This window comes from Ictidomys tridecemlineatus, unplaced genomic scaffold (genome assembly GCF_052094955.1).
Source record: "Ictidomys tridecemlineatus isolate mIctTri1 unplaced genomic scaffold, mIctTri1.hap1 Scaffold_4833, whole genome shotgun sequence".
In the NCBI taxonomy this organism is placed as follows: domain Eukaryota; kingdom Metazoa; phylum Chordata; class Mammalia; order Rodentia; family Sciuridae; genus Ictidomys; species Ictidomys tridecemlineatus.
In genome coordinates this window covers 28,890-41,929 of record NW_027523146.1, presented here as the reverse complement: position 1 = coordinate 41,929, position 13,040 = coordinate 28,890, and the positions used below count along the sequence as shown (strand labels likewise).

Sequence of the window (13,040 nt, the reverse complement as noted above, 5' to 3'; positions counted from 1 at the left end):
CAATGTACTTGGCATAAATTTGTATACTGGGAAGCTTATCAATTCAGAATATTTTATGAACTTTACAACCCCAAATGGTAAATCAATATCACTAAGTATTAATATCACTGAACAAACATAAAATAACATCTTGAAAAGGTACAACTACTACATTGTTAGTGTGAATATTTTTAAGTTGGCTATTTATTCAACATTTTTATATTGGATTGTGAGTCATATTTAATGAAAAAAGACCCGATATTCATTTTCAAGAAAATGGACAAAAAGAAGAGAAAGGCAACTCTTGGAAGTGCTACAAAGTAAATATACAGTGATTTACCTCATATTCCTGGGAAAACTTCAAGTTGTCATTTGCTTTCAACCTTTCAATGTGATCTGCAAGTTCCAAGATAGGTATTGGAGGATGGCTAGCCATACCTATTAAAAAAGGAAAGAAAAAATGCCTTTGAAAACAGATGAAAATTATGTCAACTCTTCCAAAATATAGAGAACACTGTAGTTAGAAATGGCCTGAAAATATGTGAGTAGTAAAGATGTTTTAGGTGAGGAAGCAGGCAGATAGTTTGGTTACTCAAAGCAGGACATGCTCTTGAAGGATGGATTTTGTAGCCAAATAGAAAAGTCACCAAGCATAATCCCCAAACTAGCACTCCTAGTGTGAAAGAAAGCGTTATTGTGCTATGAGTCAATGAGGTTAGCTAGCGGAGAAAAACCGAGTCAGGCTTGATGTCAGCTTCTGCTTTGAGTAATGACTGTTATGTCATTTCAAACTCCTTCTCCTGCACTGTGTGAAATGGAAATTGGGTGGAATTAAATGGTGTAAAGTGAGCTAAGAAAACAGACACTGAGAAAGGCCTAAAAGGGAAAGAGTAGTAGCTTGATAGGAAACAAAAAGTGACTTATGCATAATCAAGGAAAACTAACTTGAAGAATGAAGGTTACCAGGGTAACCGGAATCATCTGAACCTGCAAAGGAAATGATGGTGTAAATAAAAGAACGAATTTGTTGGAAAAAAAAATAATGAAATGGATAGCCTGATATGCTTTCAAAAAGGACTAATAAAAATGCTGCAAGTTTTGGCAGGATTCACTGTACATTGTGACTAGATTAGGATCGTTTTAGTATTGTACAAACCTGTAGGTGACTGACATTCACATGCAAACATGGACACAAAAAATGACATGCACCACAGCTCACTGACAATAATCACTGTCGACACAGCAGACACCAAACTGAACTTCAAAAATGTTTCCACTAGGAGCAGATTGTAGTGATTGGGGTTGCAGCCTTCTCTTAAAAATGTTTATAAATGGCCACACTAACAACTTTATGGTATTTTACCCAGGTCCCAGTATTCAACCCCCAGAAAAACCTACAATCTACTTCAGGTGTAAACATCTTTGTCCACTAATGGCAAATGAATTCAGGAAAGTGAGCACACGATGAAAGGACTAGGATCCAAACAGGGTGGGAAAGGAAAGAAAGCAGGGGGTGGGGTGGAGGGACACACATCTTAGTTCAGTCTGCCAGCTGAAGACATATTAATTCCACAGATCTTGTTAAAAATAATCCGCTGTTAATTATGGTGATTCCTGTGTTTTTATGATGTCTTTTAACTTTTCATAGGATTTGCATTTTGTTTCATTCTGATTAATTTTGCAAGAATATCATGAGAGAGCTTGGCTGACTCATTGCTTAGAGTCACAATGGCAGCTGGCTAGAGAAACCTGAACTAGCATGTCCCCAGGGAAGCCTCAGAAGGAGAAAAGTCCTGAGGGAGAAGCTCAAACTGGAAGCTGTCCACATTCTGCTGTCACTGGGACCCTCTGGAGGGTGTTGGGCTGTGGAAAGATGACCTTTAAGTCCACATGACAGGGGACTGGTTTATGGGCACTTTAGAAATTATGCCTTATTGAAAGTCACCCAGTAAGTTCCTCACCTCCAATGCTGAATTATCAATGGTTCTGGTTAATTAAGTAAAAAGCTACTTTGCTTCTTCAAGACTACCATTTAGCACAGTGCTGTGAGTTGAGGTGGTTAAGAGTTCACGGCTGTGAAGGTCTGTTGCCAGTCAGCCAAAATCTTGAGTGGAGATCCAATAAAAACGAATTGGTTAGAAATAGAAACTCTTTGTTGGTGATATAATTATGCATTTGGACCAACATTTTGGAGCCCTTTCTGAAACTTTTCTGTAGAGAGGGTAGAATTGAACTAATTTGCATTCTAGGGAGGGAGTGGGTGGGTGACAGTGATCTGATAATTAAAGTGATCTTATCCAGATGAGGCACTCCCCAGTGAAAAGAATGGAAAATGCAAAGACACAAGAGACTTTAGGCTTATCTGGAAATGAAAATGGACTGATGTGGACATCATTACAGTGCTTTAACAGAGAAAATAATAGAGACAAAGATGTTTAGACCTTTTCGAGCGAATCGTGGGAGAGAGTTATTATCATATATGGACTGAGTGGTGGTTTGGCTAGAGAGGGAGGACACAGAGCCAATCAGGGAGGCGTAGGGGACTGAATTACTGCTCAAAGCTGCAAAAAGTAAAGCCAGTTGGAGATGGGAAAAGTATTAGTATAACAGCAGTAGAAGACCATAATAAACAACCAAAGATGCGATCAACACATTTACTTTGGGCATGCACTGGCACATGGTCTGGGAGTATTACTTTGGAAACTAATTACAGAGAAATCCAAGCAAATCTGTTCTTTCTCTCAATCAAAATATACACTGCATGCATAGATACTACAGCATTAAAAAAATCATTCTCTGAGACTTGTGAGTAGTACCATTTTGCACCAAATTTCTAGGGCAAATAAAAATGGCGGAATGGATGCTTCACAGAAAAAGGGCAAATTTGTGGAAATCCAATGGCACAAAAGAAATCCTAGCCCAGAATACTGGACATGAGTTTTACTTCTGGTTTGGACCTGTACTAACAGAGACAAATTACTTATTTTCAAGCAGGTCAATTTCTTTATCTGTAAAATCAAAGTGTAGAACTAGATAAATTCTGGGGTAACTCTGTATTTCACAGTTCTCATTTCTGCCACATATACATAGGATTGCTGAACACAGGAGAGACCAGTCTGTTTGACTTTGTTCATATATAAGGGTCCTAAAAGTTATTGCAGCTTTTCTTTAAGGGGTAGAAGCACTGATTTTTATAAAACAGGAAACTAGTACTCAGTTGAACTGTCTATGTTCTAAATTATATAAACTTAATGACATTTTCTTTAGCTAGCCAAGGATAATTTCGATGATATATTAAGTATCTAAAAGACTAAATGTCAAAAAATTATACCAAAGAATAAACCTGACATAAAACAACTCTAACCTGAAACTCTTTAGTTTATATCAGAAAATAATCACCAAGGATTTACTCCTATATAAAGATATATCACTTCCCAGAAATTTCTTCATTGCCTTATGTTGAATACAATTTGTGATATAATGAAGTGCATTATGTGCTGAATGAAAAAAATAGACGCTAACAAAATTAAGAATACCAAGTTGATCCCACTGTAGTACATTTTCAGTCTTTTGTCTGGCCACCTGGCCATCGCTCAGTTTAGAAACCAAAGGTTTTTATTAGAATAGTATTTTCATATTTGATTCTGAAGTGCCTTAAAATTTCTTCTTGCAGGCTGCACACCAGACCAATTAATTCACAATCTCTAGGTGTGGATGCCAGACAGTGATATATTTTTAAAGTTTACCAGCCTTGGCTCTCTGTTCTGTGGGAACTCATGATGGGGGGCAGGGGAAGGCCTATAACTCCATTTATTACTGTTTTTTTCCTAACCCAACAGCCTGTCAGGATTTATGAGAATGAGATGAGCTTTCTCCTGGTGCTATCTTTGAATCTCCTCTGACTCCCCATTAGCAAGCATTAGTCCTTTAGCTATAATTAGCAGCAAAGAACATGAAGCACTGCTAAGGACTGATGGGGACTTGCTAGTGTCATGGCCTCATCAATTCAAAGCTACAAACGTGCGACACAAATGAATTTTAAAGGCACATGTTGAATCTGAGCAGTTTTCATACTGAAGCTATGATACCTAAAACATAGAGTGTCATCATGAAAAATGACAGACGCAGTCACTAAAATCTGCCTTCAGTTGGAGGAAAAAACATGATGCCCACTTTTAATGGGTACATGTTTGTGCTAATAATGTCATGGTGACTTCCTTCTAAGAAGTACAACTTGAAAATCATGGCCTTTTAAGCTGAGAGGTATCTTAGAGGTTACTTAGCCCAGAGTTTTCATTTCATACAAGAGAATTCTGAAGTCCACAAAAGTTAAATGACCAGTATGTATCCCAGATAATAAACAAGAATGTTCAAATGCTGTTTGGATATCTTTCTATTGTGCTATTTGAATGGTAATTAGAATCATCTAATTCAGTTGTTGTCTCCCATGACTGAGGGGGCCAAGGCTGGCAAGGTAAATAATCAAAGATGATTAGGTACTATGCAGTAAATATTTTCATAAAGAAAAGCACTCATAGGCTTGGCTGTGGCTCAGTGGTAGAGCGATAGCCTAGCACATGTGAGGCACTGGGTTTGATCCTCAGCACCACACAAACATAAATGAATAAAGTCATTGTGTCCATCTACAACTAAAGAAAAATATTTAAAAAAGAAAAAAAAAGCATGCATTCCCATTTCCACACAATAAGCAGATTTTGGAGGCTGTCTTTAGTTCCCATACTTTCAATACAGGTTCAGAAGAAAATGAAAAATAACAACACAGATGAGATAAAATGGTGACTAATGCTCAATCTCAATTTCAGAACCATCTTAGGGCTGGTGGAAATGCAGGAATTTCTGAGAAGGGGAGCTATCCAGCCTTAGCACTTGCTCTGCCAAGTGGAAATGCAGTCTGACAAGGTCAGACTTCTCAGGTTTCAATGATAACGGAAAATCCAGATTATTTTATAACATCTCCTCAGTTTTCAACATTGACTCAAAATTTTCTTGAAATCTAGTGCACATCAAAGATAGGACCTTCTCAGGCTATATTCTGCCAACCAGATTGTGACCTCTGTTTAAAATAACAGAATCTTCCTTTTTGTAAGTGTAAAAATTAAAATCAAAGACTGCTAGTAGGGACAGACTGCATGCTAGTATCCACAAGGCAATGGGTGTGGTACCGAGATTTATGTTGGAGATATAATATGGGTACTTTTTGATGGTTCATTCTCTGTGGGTTCATCTATCCTTCTCTCCCCCAACTCAAACCACTATTAATTTTACCAGTTTAAATGAAGATGAAAGAAGTTAAAGGACTTGATCAAGGCCATCATTATCAACAAAGTATGGTAACAGAGAGGCTCTGACCCTAGACCATGTCATTCTCACTTAGGGCACCTCTCCTCATGCCATGCTATCTCCCATCATTTAACACTCCTGCAAGAGTGGTGACATGCATAAAACTGGGCCTGTAAGACTGAGCTATCAGCAACACAGAGATCATAAATCATCCTCAGTGTAAGAAAACCTGTTAGTATAATAACTTCATTCACAGTATACATCTATTTCCACAGAGGGGGACAGGTAAAGAGTACACACACCTATTTACGTATTTTCCAGGTATTTCTTGCCAAAATATTAAGTTTCCATAAAAATATGAATTAAAAATATAAATTCCATATATCAAAACCTATAGTACTATTTGGCAGCTGATTTAAAGAAGAAACATTGGTCTATGGTATTTTACATTGTCAACAAAAATGTTCTGTCATTTAGAATATGCTTCTGATGATTACATTACCCATAGAGAAATGTTTATCAAACAGGTGAGCATCCCTAATTAAAAAATCCAAAAATCTAAAATGCTCTAATATCTGAACTTTTTGAGCCCTGACATGATATCACTGTGTGGAAAATTCCATACCTGACTTCACATAACGATAGCAGTAAAATTGTAGGCACACTAAATTGCATAAAATTTCATTTAGTCTTAGAGAATAATACTTCACTCAGTGATGGTCAGAAGATGTATATAAAACAAATTATTTTACACTTGGACTTGAGTTCCATTCCCAAGATATCTCAGTATCTATATGCAAATATTTCACAATCCAAGAAAATCCCAAATCCTGAACATACTTCTAGCCCCAAGTACTTTGGAAGGGATTTTCATCCCACACTTGCTTTATTTTCATTCATTTTAATCCTTGCATTAAATGCCAAATGGTACTTTATACCTTATAATAATTTTGTTAAGTACAGCTTTTGAGGTTACTAATAAGGGTGGTATATCTATTAGATGATGTTTTCTGTCATGATATATGCTTATTTGTAATATCTTGAGAATACTCTGATTATACTTTTCAACATACTGTAATAAAAGTTGAATAGTTTATGGTCATAGACCAAGGAGAAGCTACTGTGTCCATCAAATCAATGGCCACAGTCTTGTCAAAAGTGTATTTAACAGACCTAACAGAGAGAGAGAAACAGTTTACTAAAGACTTGTCATATTTTAACATAATTTATGTACTACTCAATAAAGTCTGCTATGTTTATAAACTAATGATAAGTTAAAGAACATTTGTTTGTAAGGCACAATTGTTCCTTGGTAAAACAATAATGATAATTTGATAATTCATGATGAAGACCATCATTGAGTGAAGTATTATTATCTAAGACTGTTTTGTCAGGTTAAGTATTGAGTGGCATAATTAAGATTCACTTTTAATGTAGAATTTCTCAAAATTTGAAATTTGAACAGAGCATATTCCTATACAGTGAAATTTTCCATTTCAATTCAATGAATCAGGGTTTTCAAAAATACAAAACATAAAAAACACATACAGCGATCTCCATCTAGGTTGCCTGCCTACCTACCTACATCTCTTATGGTAAAAAATATGGAGAACAAAGCCCAGATCGGCTAGCATGGATCCAATTACTAGTATCAGTTGATCAGCAGCGATGCTTCTAGAGCTTTCAAAGCCCATTTGGTTGCAGTGCAGATACTTCTGCTGCTGACACCACTGTTTCTGATCCGTTAACTTTTTACGAGTTTGTTTTTGTTTTTCACAGCCCATCAATCACCTACCATCTATGTATGCTTTAGGGCAAAACATATTAAGGTCACCCACCCAATGAAAACGAGGACTTTATGTTGTGACATCTGATATCAATCCTTAAATCTCTTTTTGGAAAAGATGTAAGCATAAAACCATTGTTTTGTTTTTGCTTGGAGATATTTTTGGGGAGAGGGGGGTTGAGCAGGGGCAGCAGATCCTATAAGGTCACACCCAGGCAGACACAGTGGAAGGTAGTGGCTGGTGCACCACCTGATTCTGTCAGTTACATCCCCCCTTACACCTTTGTAGTAAAAAAGAAGCTTATTTATCTAAAACACTGAACTTCCAAATTTGCTTTGTTGGGAAGAAGTAGAAATATGCATAGGTATCTGAGATGTCTGTGGTTTGCTTATATATCACCCTCTTTTGACAACATTATATGTATCTTGGTCATTTTGTCCTATTCTAGAGGCTGTGGACCAGAGAGGTTAAACTATCAGTGAAGGATTTTTATAATATTTAAAAAAGACTGCAATTGACAGTCTCTATAGAAATGATGAATGTGCCTGCTCTAGGACCCTCTGACTCACATTTCCAAGTGTCCCAGCATGTAGAAAGAGCAATGATGGTATGAAAAGATCTGGGCTTGGTACTGCTCATATCTGCAATGGTCAAGTATAGAAAGTAGCATCCATTAGTAGGGGATGAATCAATGCACCTTGAAATCTACAGAACAGAATACCATCAGGTGCTAAAAAGGAGATCAAATCTAATACAGTACCTTGGGGAAAGTTTTTCTGTTTTGGTTTGGTTTTTATAGTACTAGGGAATGAATGCAGGGGAGCTTTATCACTGAGCTACATCTGCAGCCCTTTTTATTTTGTATTTTAAGATGAGGTCTCATCAAATTGCTGAGGCTGGCCTTCAACTTGTGATCCTCCTGGCTTAGCCTCCCAACTCACTGGGACAGGTGTGTGCCATAGTTCCCTGCTAGTGAAAAGGTCTATTTTGATATAAGTTAAAAGTTAATGGGCTGGGATTGTTGCTTAATGGTAGAGCACTCACCCAACATGTGTGAGGCACTGGGTTTGATCCTCAGCATCACATAAAAATAAATAAAAGTATTGTGTCCAACTACAACTAAAAATTAAAATAAAGTTAAAAAAGCAAATTGCGTATATATTCATCTGTCTATCCATCCCCCTATTCTACATTTTATAAGGTTAAAATATTAAATACACAAATAAGAGTCTGAAAGAATACGCATGGAACTACATACAGCAGATATTTCTGGAGTACGAAAGTGAAGTAGGGGTAAAAAATCTTTTCCTTTTTATTTTATATATGTTAAGAAAAATAAAAAGTTTGAAAGTGATGGGATAAAGAGTATTCTTTCCTAAAAGTGTCCTTCCCTCCCCCTTTCTTAACTTCAAATTAGAAAAAATTCAAACATGAAAAATTTAAAGAATAATAAAATGAATACTTATTTAACTGCAAACTGTATACAATTATCTACAAGCTTATTTTCTATTTTCTAAAATCTCTCAAACATGTGCTCTTTTGACATTAAAACCAAGACATATTGGGATGGTGGATTAAAATAACTAGGAAAACTTTGGAGACAGGGTTTTCTTAAATTCCTGAGACTGGCATTAAACTCAAAACCCTCCTACCCTAGTCTCTAAGGTAGCTAGGATTACAGGTATGTGCTACTTTCCTGGCTATTATTATTATTAAAGAAAAAATCTTTCCTTCCAGCCAAGGCTAATAAACAGAGTTCACTTTTGCCTACTATCCAACCCATCTGTCAACCCTCCGGAAATGCATACCAAGTTTCTGCTATCCACAAAGACATGTGAGGTTTAGTAAAGGTTTCATTTGAAAGCTTCTTTAATAAGCAAGTATTTTCTTCCCTTCCTCCACTACTCTTAAAGATTTGTAAAACTTGATCAGCAGTTAATAATTCTAGAAAATTCCTCAACTCCATGTCCTCTTTCCTTTAGTAATGTTGTTATTTATTCTGCTACCCCAGGTGGTGAGTGTAACCTTGACGGCATGATACCTGCCTATGTACTTATGTCTCCCTTTAAACTTTGTAAAGTTCTTGGTGATACCAGAGGTGCCCCTGCAATGGAAAATTCCACACTAGTTCTGCCTGACCCTGGACACCTGTACTTGAAGACTTATTGATGTGAACCATTATTATCTTAAGACATTAGGCAGCTTAGGTTCTCTCAAACACAACCTGGCTGCATACTACTTGTCTGTACCTTATGGCAGATGTATACATTCTTGGACAACTGTTACCAGCAGAGACAACTGCTTTCAATTGGAAAAGCCTGAGCCTCCCTGACCTGCTCAGATGCTGGAATGCAAAGTTTCACTATTGGAGGAACTTGGTTCTTACCCAATATTTATAAGTATGATAAAGCAATTTTTCTCTCCATATCCCCCAACCTCACAAAGATGGTTATACTGAAAACATCAGACTTTTCTTTCCTTTGGGTCTTAGCTGAGTAATAGTAACAAAATTCTGAGTTGTTCCTGACCAAAGTATCTGGGGTACTGCTAAATTAACAGAATATTATCATAGGGAACTTGGAACATTGGACAAAAATGGGAGGAAAAGACTCCTCAAAACTAGAATTTCCAACAAGAACAAATAACTGAAAATGTAAATGGATCTTCAAGATTTTCATTTTTTAGGAAAACAAAATTTATATAATCAGTGAACTAAGCCACATGCTTCCTTTACCTTCAGAGAGGCTGAATGAATTTCAAATGATTTTTTTTTAGTATTTTATCATTCATAACAGACCCATCAGAAGTGGAAATCAATTTCCTTTCATGGGCAAGTTCTGCGCTAGGCACCAGGTATATAAATCAAATCACAGGTTTCTTATTTCATTCAAAGTAATTTTTTTGAAATGAAAGTGAGGATAATTAATTCCCCACTTATGCATATCATTAATAAATTTTCTTAAATGTTATAAGGTTTGGGGATAAGCAATTTGACGTTCATAGGTATGAAATATATAATAGCATATTTCACACAGTAAAATATAAAATGTTTAAAATCCAAAAATTAAGTAGACTATTAGCACCTGCTATATAATATCTCATAAAGGATCACTTTATCTCACTACACAGAAAAACCCTTAATTCTTTGTGAATAAAAGGGAGAAATAAAACAGCACAATAAGGTTGCTTGGTTAAAGATCCCATCTTCTGCTCTCTTCCTATTGGCAAGAAATTAAGGTAATTCATAGCCACTGGCTGGCATCCATAGTGGCTGAAGTAAATGGTCACATCTCTGTGAATTCACATTAGCAAGCTGAGTCTATTTCCTCTATAAACTGGTAAACTTTTCATGACAGGAGGCCACATCATAAAGCTTGGGAGAAAAGAGACTATTTCAACAAATCAAGCTTAAGTGGATGGCTCACCAGAGCCACAGGGCACAATACAATGTTCCCTGAGTGGGCACTTGTGCTAAGATCTTAGGACAATTTCTCCTTTTCTATTCTCTTCCTCTACTGAATCCCCTTCCTTCTTTATTCATTTTGTCCTCTTTGTTCCATATCCATTTAGTGATAAACGTAATCTTTTATTGACACCTATTACCATTTTCACTTTGTAAAGGCCTTAGTGATACAAGGTGGTGCCATTTCAATTGTCACATTCTCTCTCCTTCCCAGTGACTTGTTTGAACTTAACATATGCTCTCTATAAATGGAATTAACATTCCTGACACATGAGGAAAACAATCTTAATGAGATATTTGGATTTGCCACATTTGAAAAACTGTCCGTGAAAGTGAGGTCTCTTGAGAGAAGGCATTCTTGGTCTCCTGTGCTCTCTTAGGGATCCTTTCTACACAGTTCATTTGTGCTTTGCAATTGAGCCTGGAAGCTTTCTCTGTGAGTTCCCTAAGAGAAAGGGAGAGCACTTCCCTCGACTCTCTTCTTTCGGGAATACATTTACCTTCATCCTCAACTCTCGACTGTATCTCAGCCTCTGCTGGAAGACCACAGTTAGTTCCAGCACAGATCACAGTTTACAAAAAAGCAGTACAAAACAGTAAGCTACTGGGGCTGAGGTTATGGCTCAGCGGTAGAGTGCACGCCTCGCACCTACAAGGACCTGGGTTCGATCCTCAGCACCACATGTAAATAAATGAAATAAAATTAGAAAAAAAAAGCTATTAAAAAAATCAGTAAGTTACTACTAAAGAAAAGCCTGCTCTTTTTCTCTATTTCTAAAATGTATGATTGGTGATGAGGCAAGTTATGCAGGAATCATGTGGCATATAATGGCTTTCAGGGTTTCTTCTATTCATTCACAGTTAGCCAACATGGAGATGAATTTTTAGGTTCATTATTAAGAAATCTCCTGTAGCCTGAAATAGTCAGTATACCATCTTAAAATACAGCTAACCAAGATTCATTGCAACTTATTGCATATCAATTTTCCTTCAAGGGGCACCGAGAGGACAAGTCAACGAAGCATCCAGGGGACTCAAGTTTGTTCAGCCATCATGTGCATGCTCATGGTCTTCATTGATTAGCCTTTGAAAAAGGCATATAGGAGATGTTTAGCTATGTGTACAATTCTTTCACTTTTACTTATGAAGGTATATTCTTGCTTTCTAAAAAAACAAATTGAGAAGTCTGACCTCATTTGAGTTAGACTATTTTTTAAAAATCTGTGATCATTGTATAACCACTTTGAAAATGGTAAACATCTCTTTCCATTGAAAAGTTATTGGTTACTGTGATACCTTTATGTGTAAAAGAGAAAAAAAATATGCTAACCACAATAAACTATGCATTTTCAATTCAAGGCAGTTCATGGAGAATGTCTACTCTAATAGACCTATGTTGTAACAGGCTGGGAGTTAGAACATTCACTTGACACAAAGGAAGCTCGCCTACAATTTGGGGTATAAGCTATAACCAAATGTTAATCCAAAAGACTTCTTAGAGCAACTCTATTTTGTTCATCAGTATAAGGTATTAAGACAGTGCCACTCAACTTTGTACTCTTAGCTCTGTCATTTATTTGCCACTCATTTGGTATGAACAAATTTTGGTTGAAAGAAAACAAAATAGATCTTGGCTTGCATTAACAATAATCAACAAAATGCCCCTCAGTATTTTTCCTCTGTTGAAGCACTTATTGTTCATTAAGAAAAAACTGTTTCATGTATCATGTATATTTACTGCATATATATCTGCAGTAAAAAACCAAACCAAACCAAACCAAACCAAACCTGAATTTATCAGTGAGATTGAGCATAGAAAATATTTTAAAAACATTTGCAATTGTGCCTGGAATTTTTCCTCTTCTCCTTCCTATCTTTTGTTCCTTTCTCTTCCTTCCTCCCTCTTTTAGAATAGCATAAACAAAAATAGGAACATATAGAACAAATCTATGCTTTCCCCATGGGATGAATGGTGTAAACATTCATCTGTTTATTCATGCATACACTTTGTAAGATGAGAAGCTACATCTTTCCAGAGTGGCGTCAATAAAAATAATAAACTGTATTAAATCCATTACAAGTGCTAGACATTTTTACAAAGATGATAGCTTTTCGAAGATTTAATGAAAACTACAATTCTTCGCTCTCCCCCAATCCACTTTAGAACTGTACAAAAATCATAATTTCCTTTCACACATAGGATGGGGTGAACCTCAACAATATTAAAAGAGCAGGAAGAAAGAAGCTTTAAAAAAATGATATATTCATCTCTCAAAACGATATCACCTGGGCTATAAAACTTCCCACAAAGGCTGTGTTTGGGACAAGCAGGGTCATGCTCTTACCTGGTGTTTGAAAGTTAAGGCGTCTCAGTTCTACTGGGTCTGTTGGATGGTGTGAAGGGACCTCCTTACTGTTCGGTATGCTGCTCTTTCTAGATTCAGACTCTGCCCTCTTCCTATAAGGAGAAAATTAAAATTTAAGAATTGAAAAACATTCTTTTTAAAAGT

At 36.4% G+C, this 13,040-nt stretch overlaps 1 protein-coding gene across 5 annotated transcripts in view; it reads right to left on the bottom strand.

The window, feature by feature from the left end:
* Positions 1-277: 277 nt before the first annotated feature.
* Positions 278-13,040, bottom strand: part of LOC144364715 (receptor-type tyrosine-protein phosphatase delta-like) — a 34,023-nt gene continuing 21,260 nt past the window's right edge. For 3 of the 5 annotated variants that reach the window (XM_078036775.1, XM_078036777.1, XM_078036776.1), the window contains 3 exons: positions 12,876-12,988; positions 925-966; positions 278-417 (listed from right to left, as the gene is read on the bottom strand). In XM_078036775.1, coding sequence (XP_077892901.1) covers positions 293-417; positions 925-966; positions 12,876-12,988 — 280 coding nt within the window. In that variant the 3' untranslated portion in view covers positions 278-292. The remainder of the gene's footprint in view (positions 418-924; positions 967-12,875; positions 12,989-13,040) is intronic. The other 2 variants (XM_078036779.1, XM_078036780.1) reach the window with 1 other exon arrangement.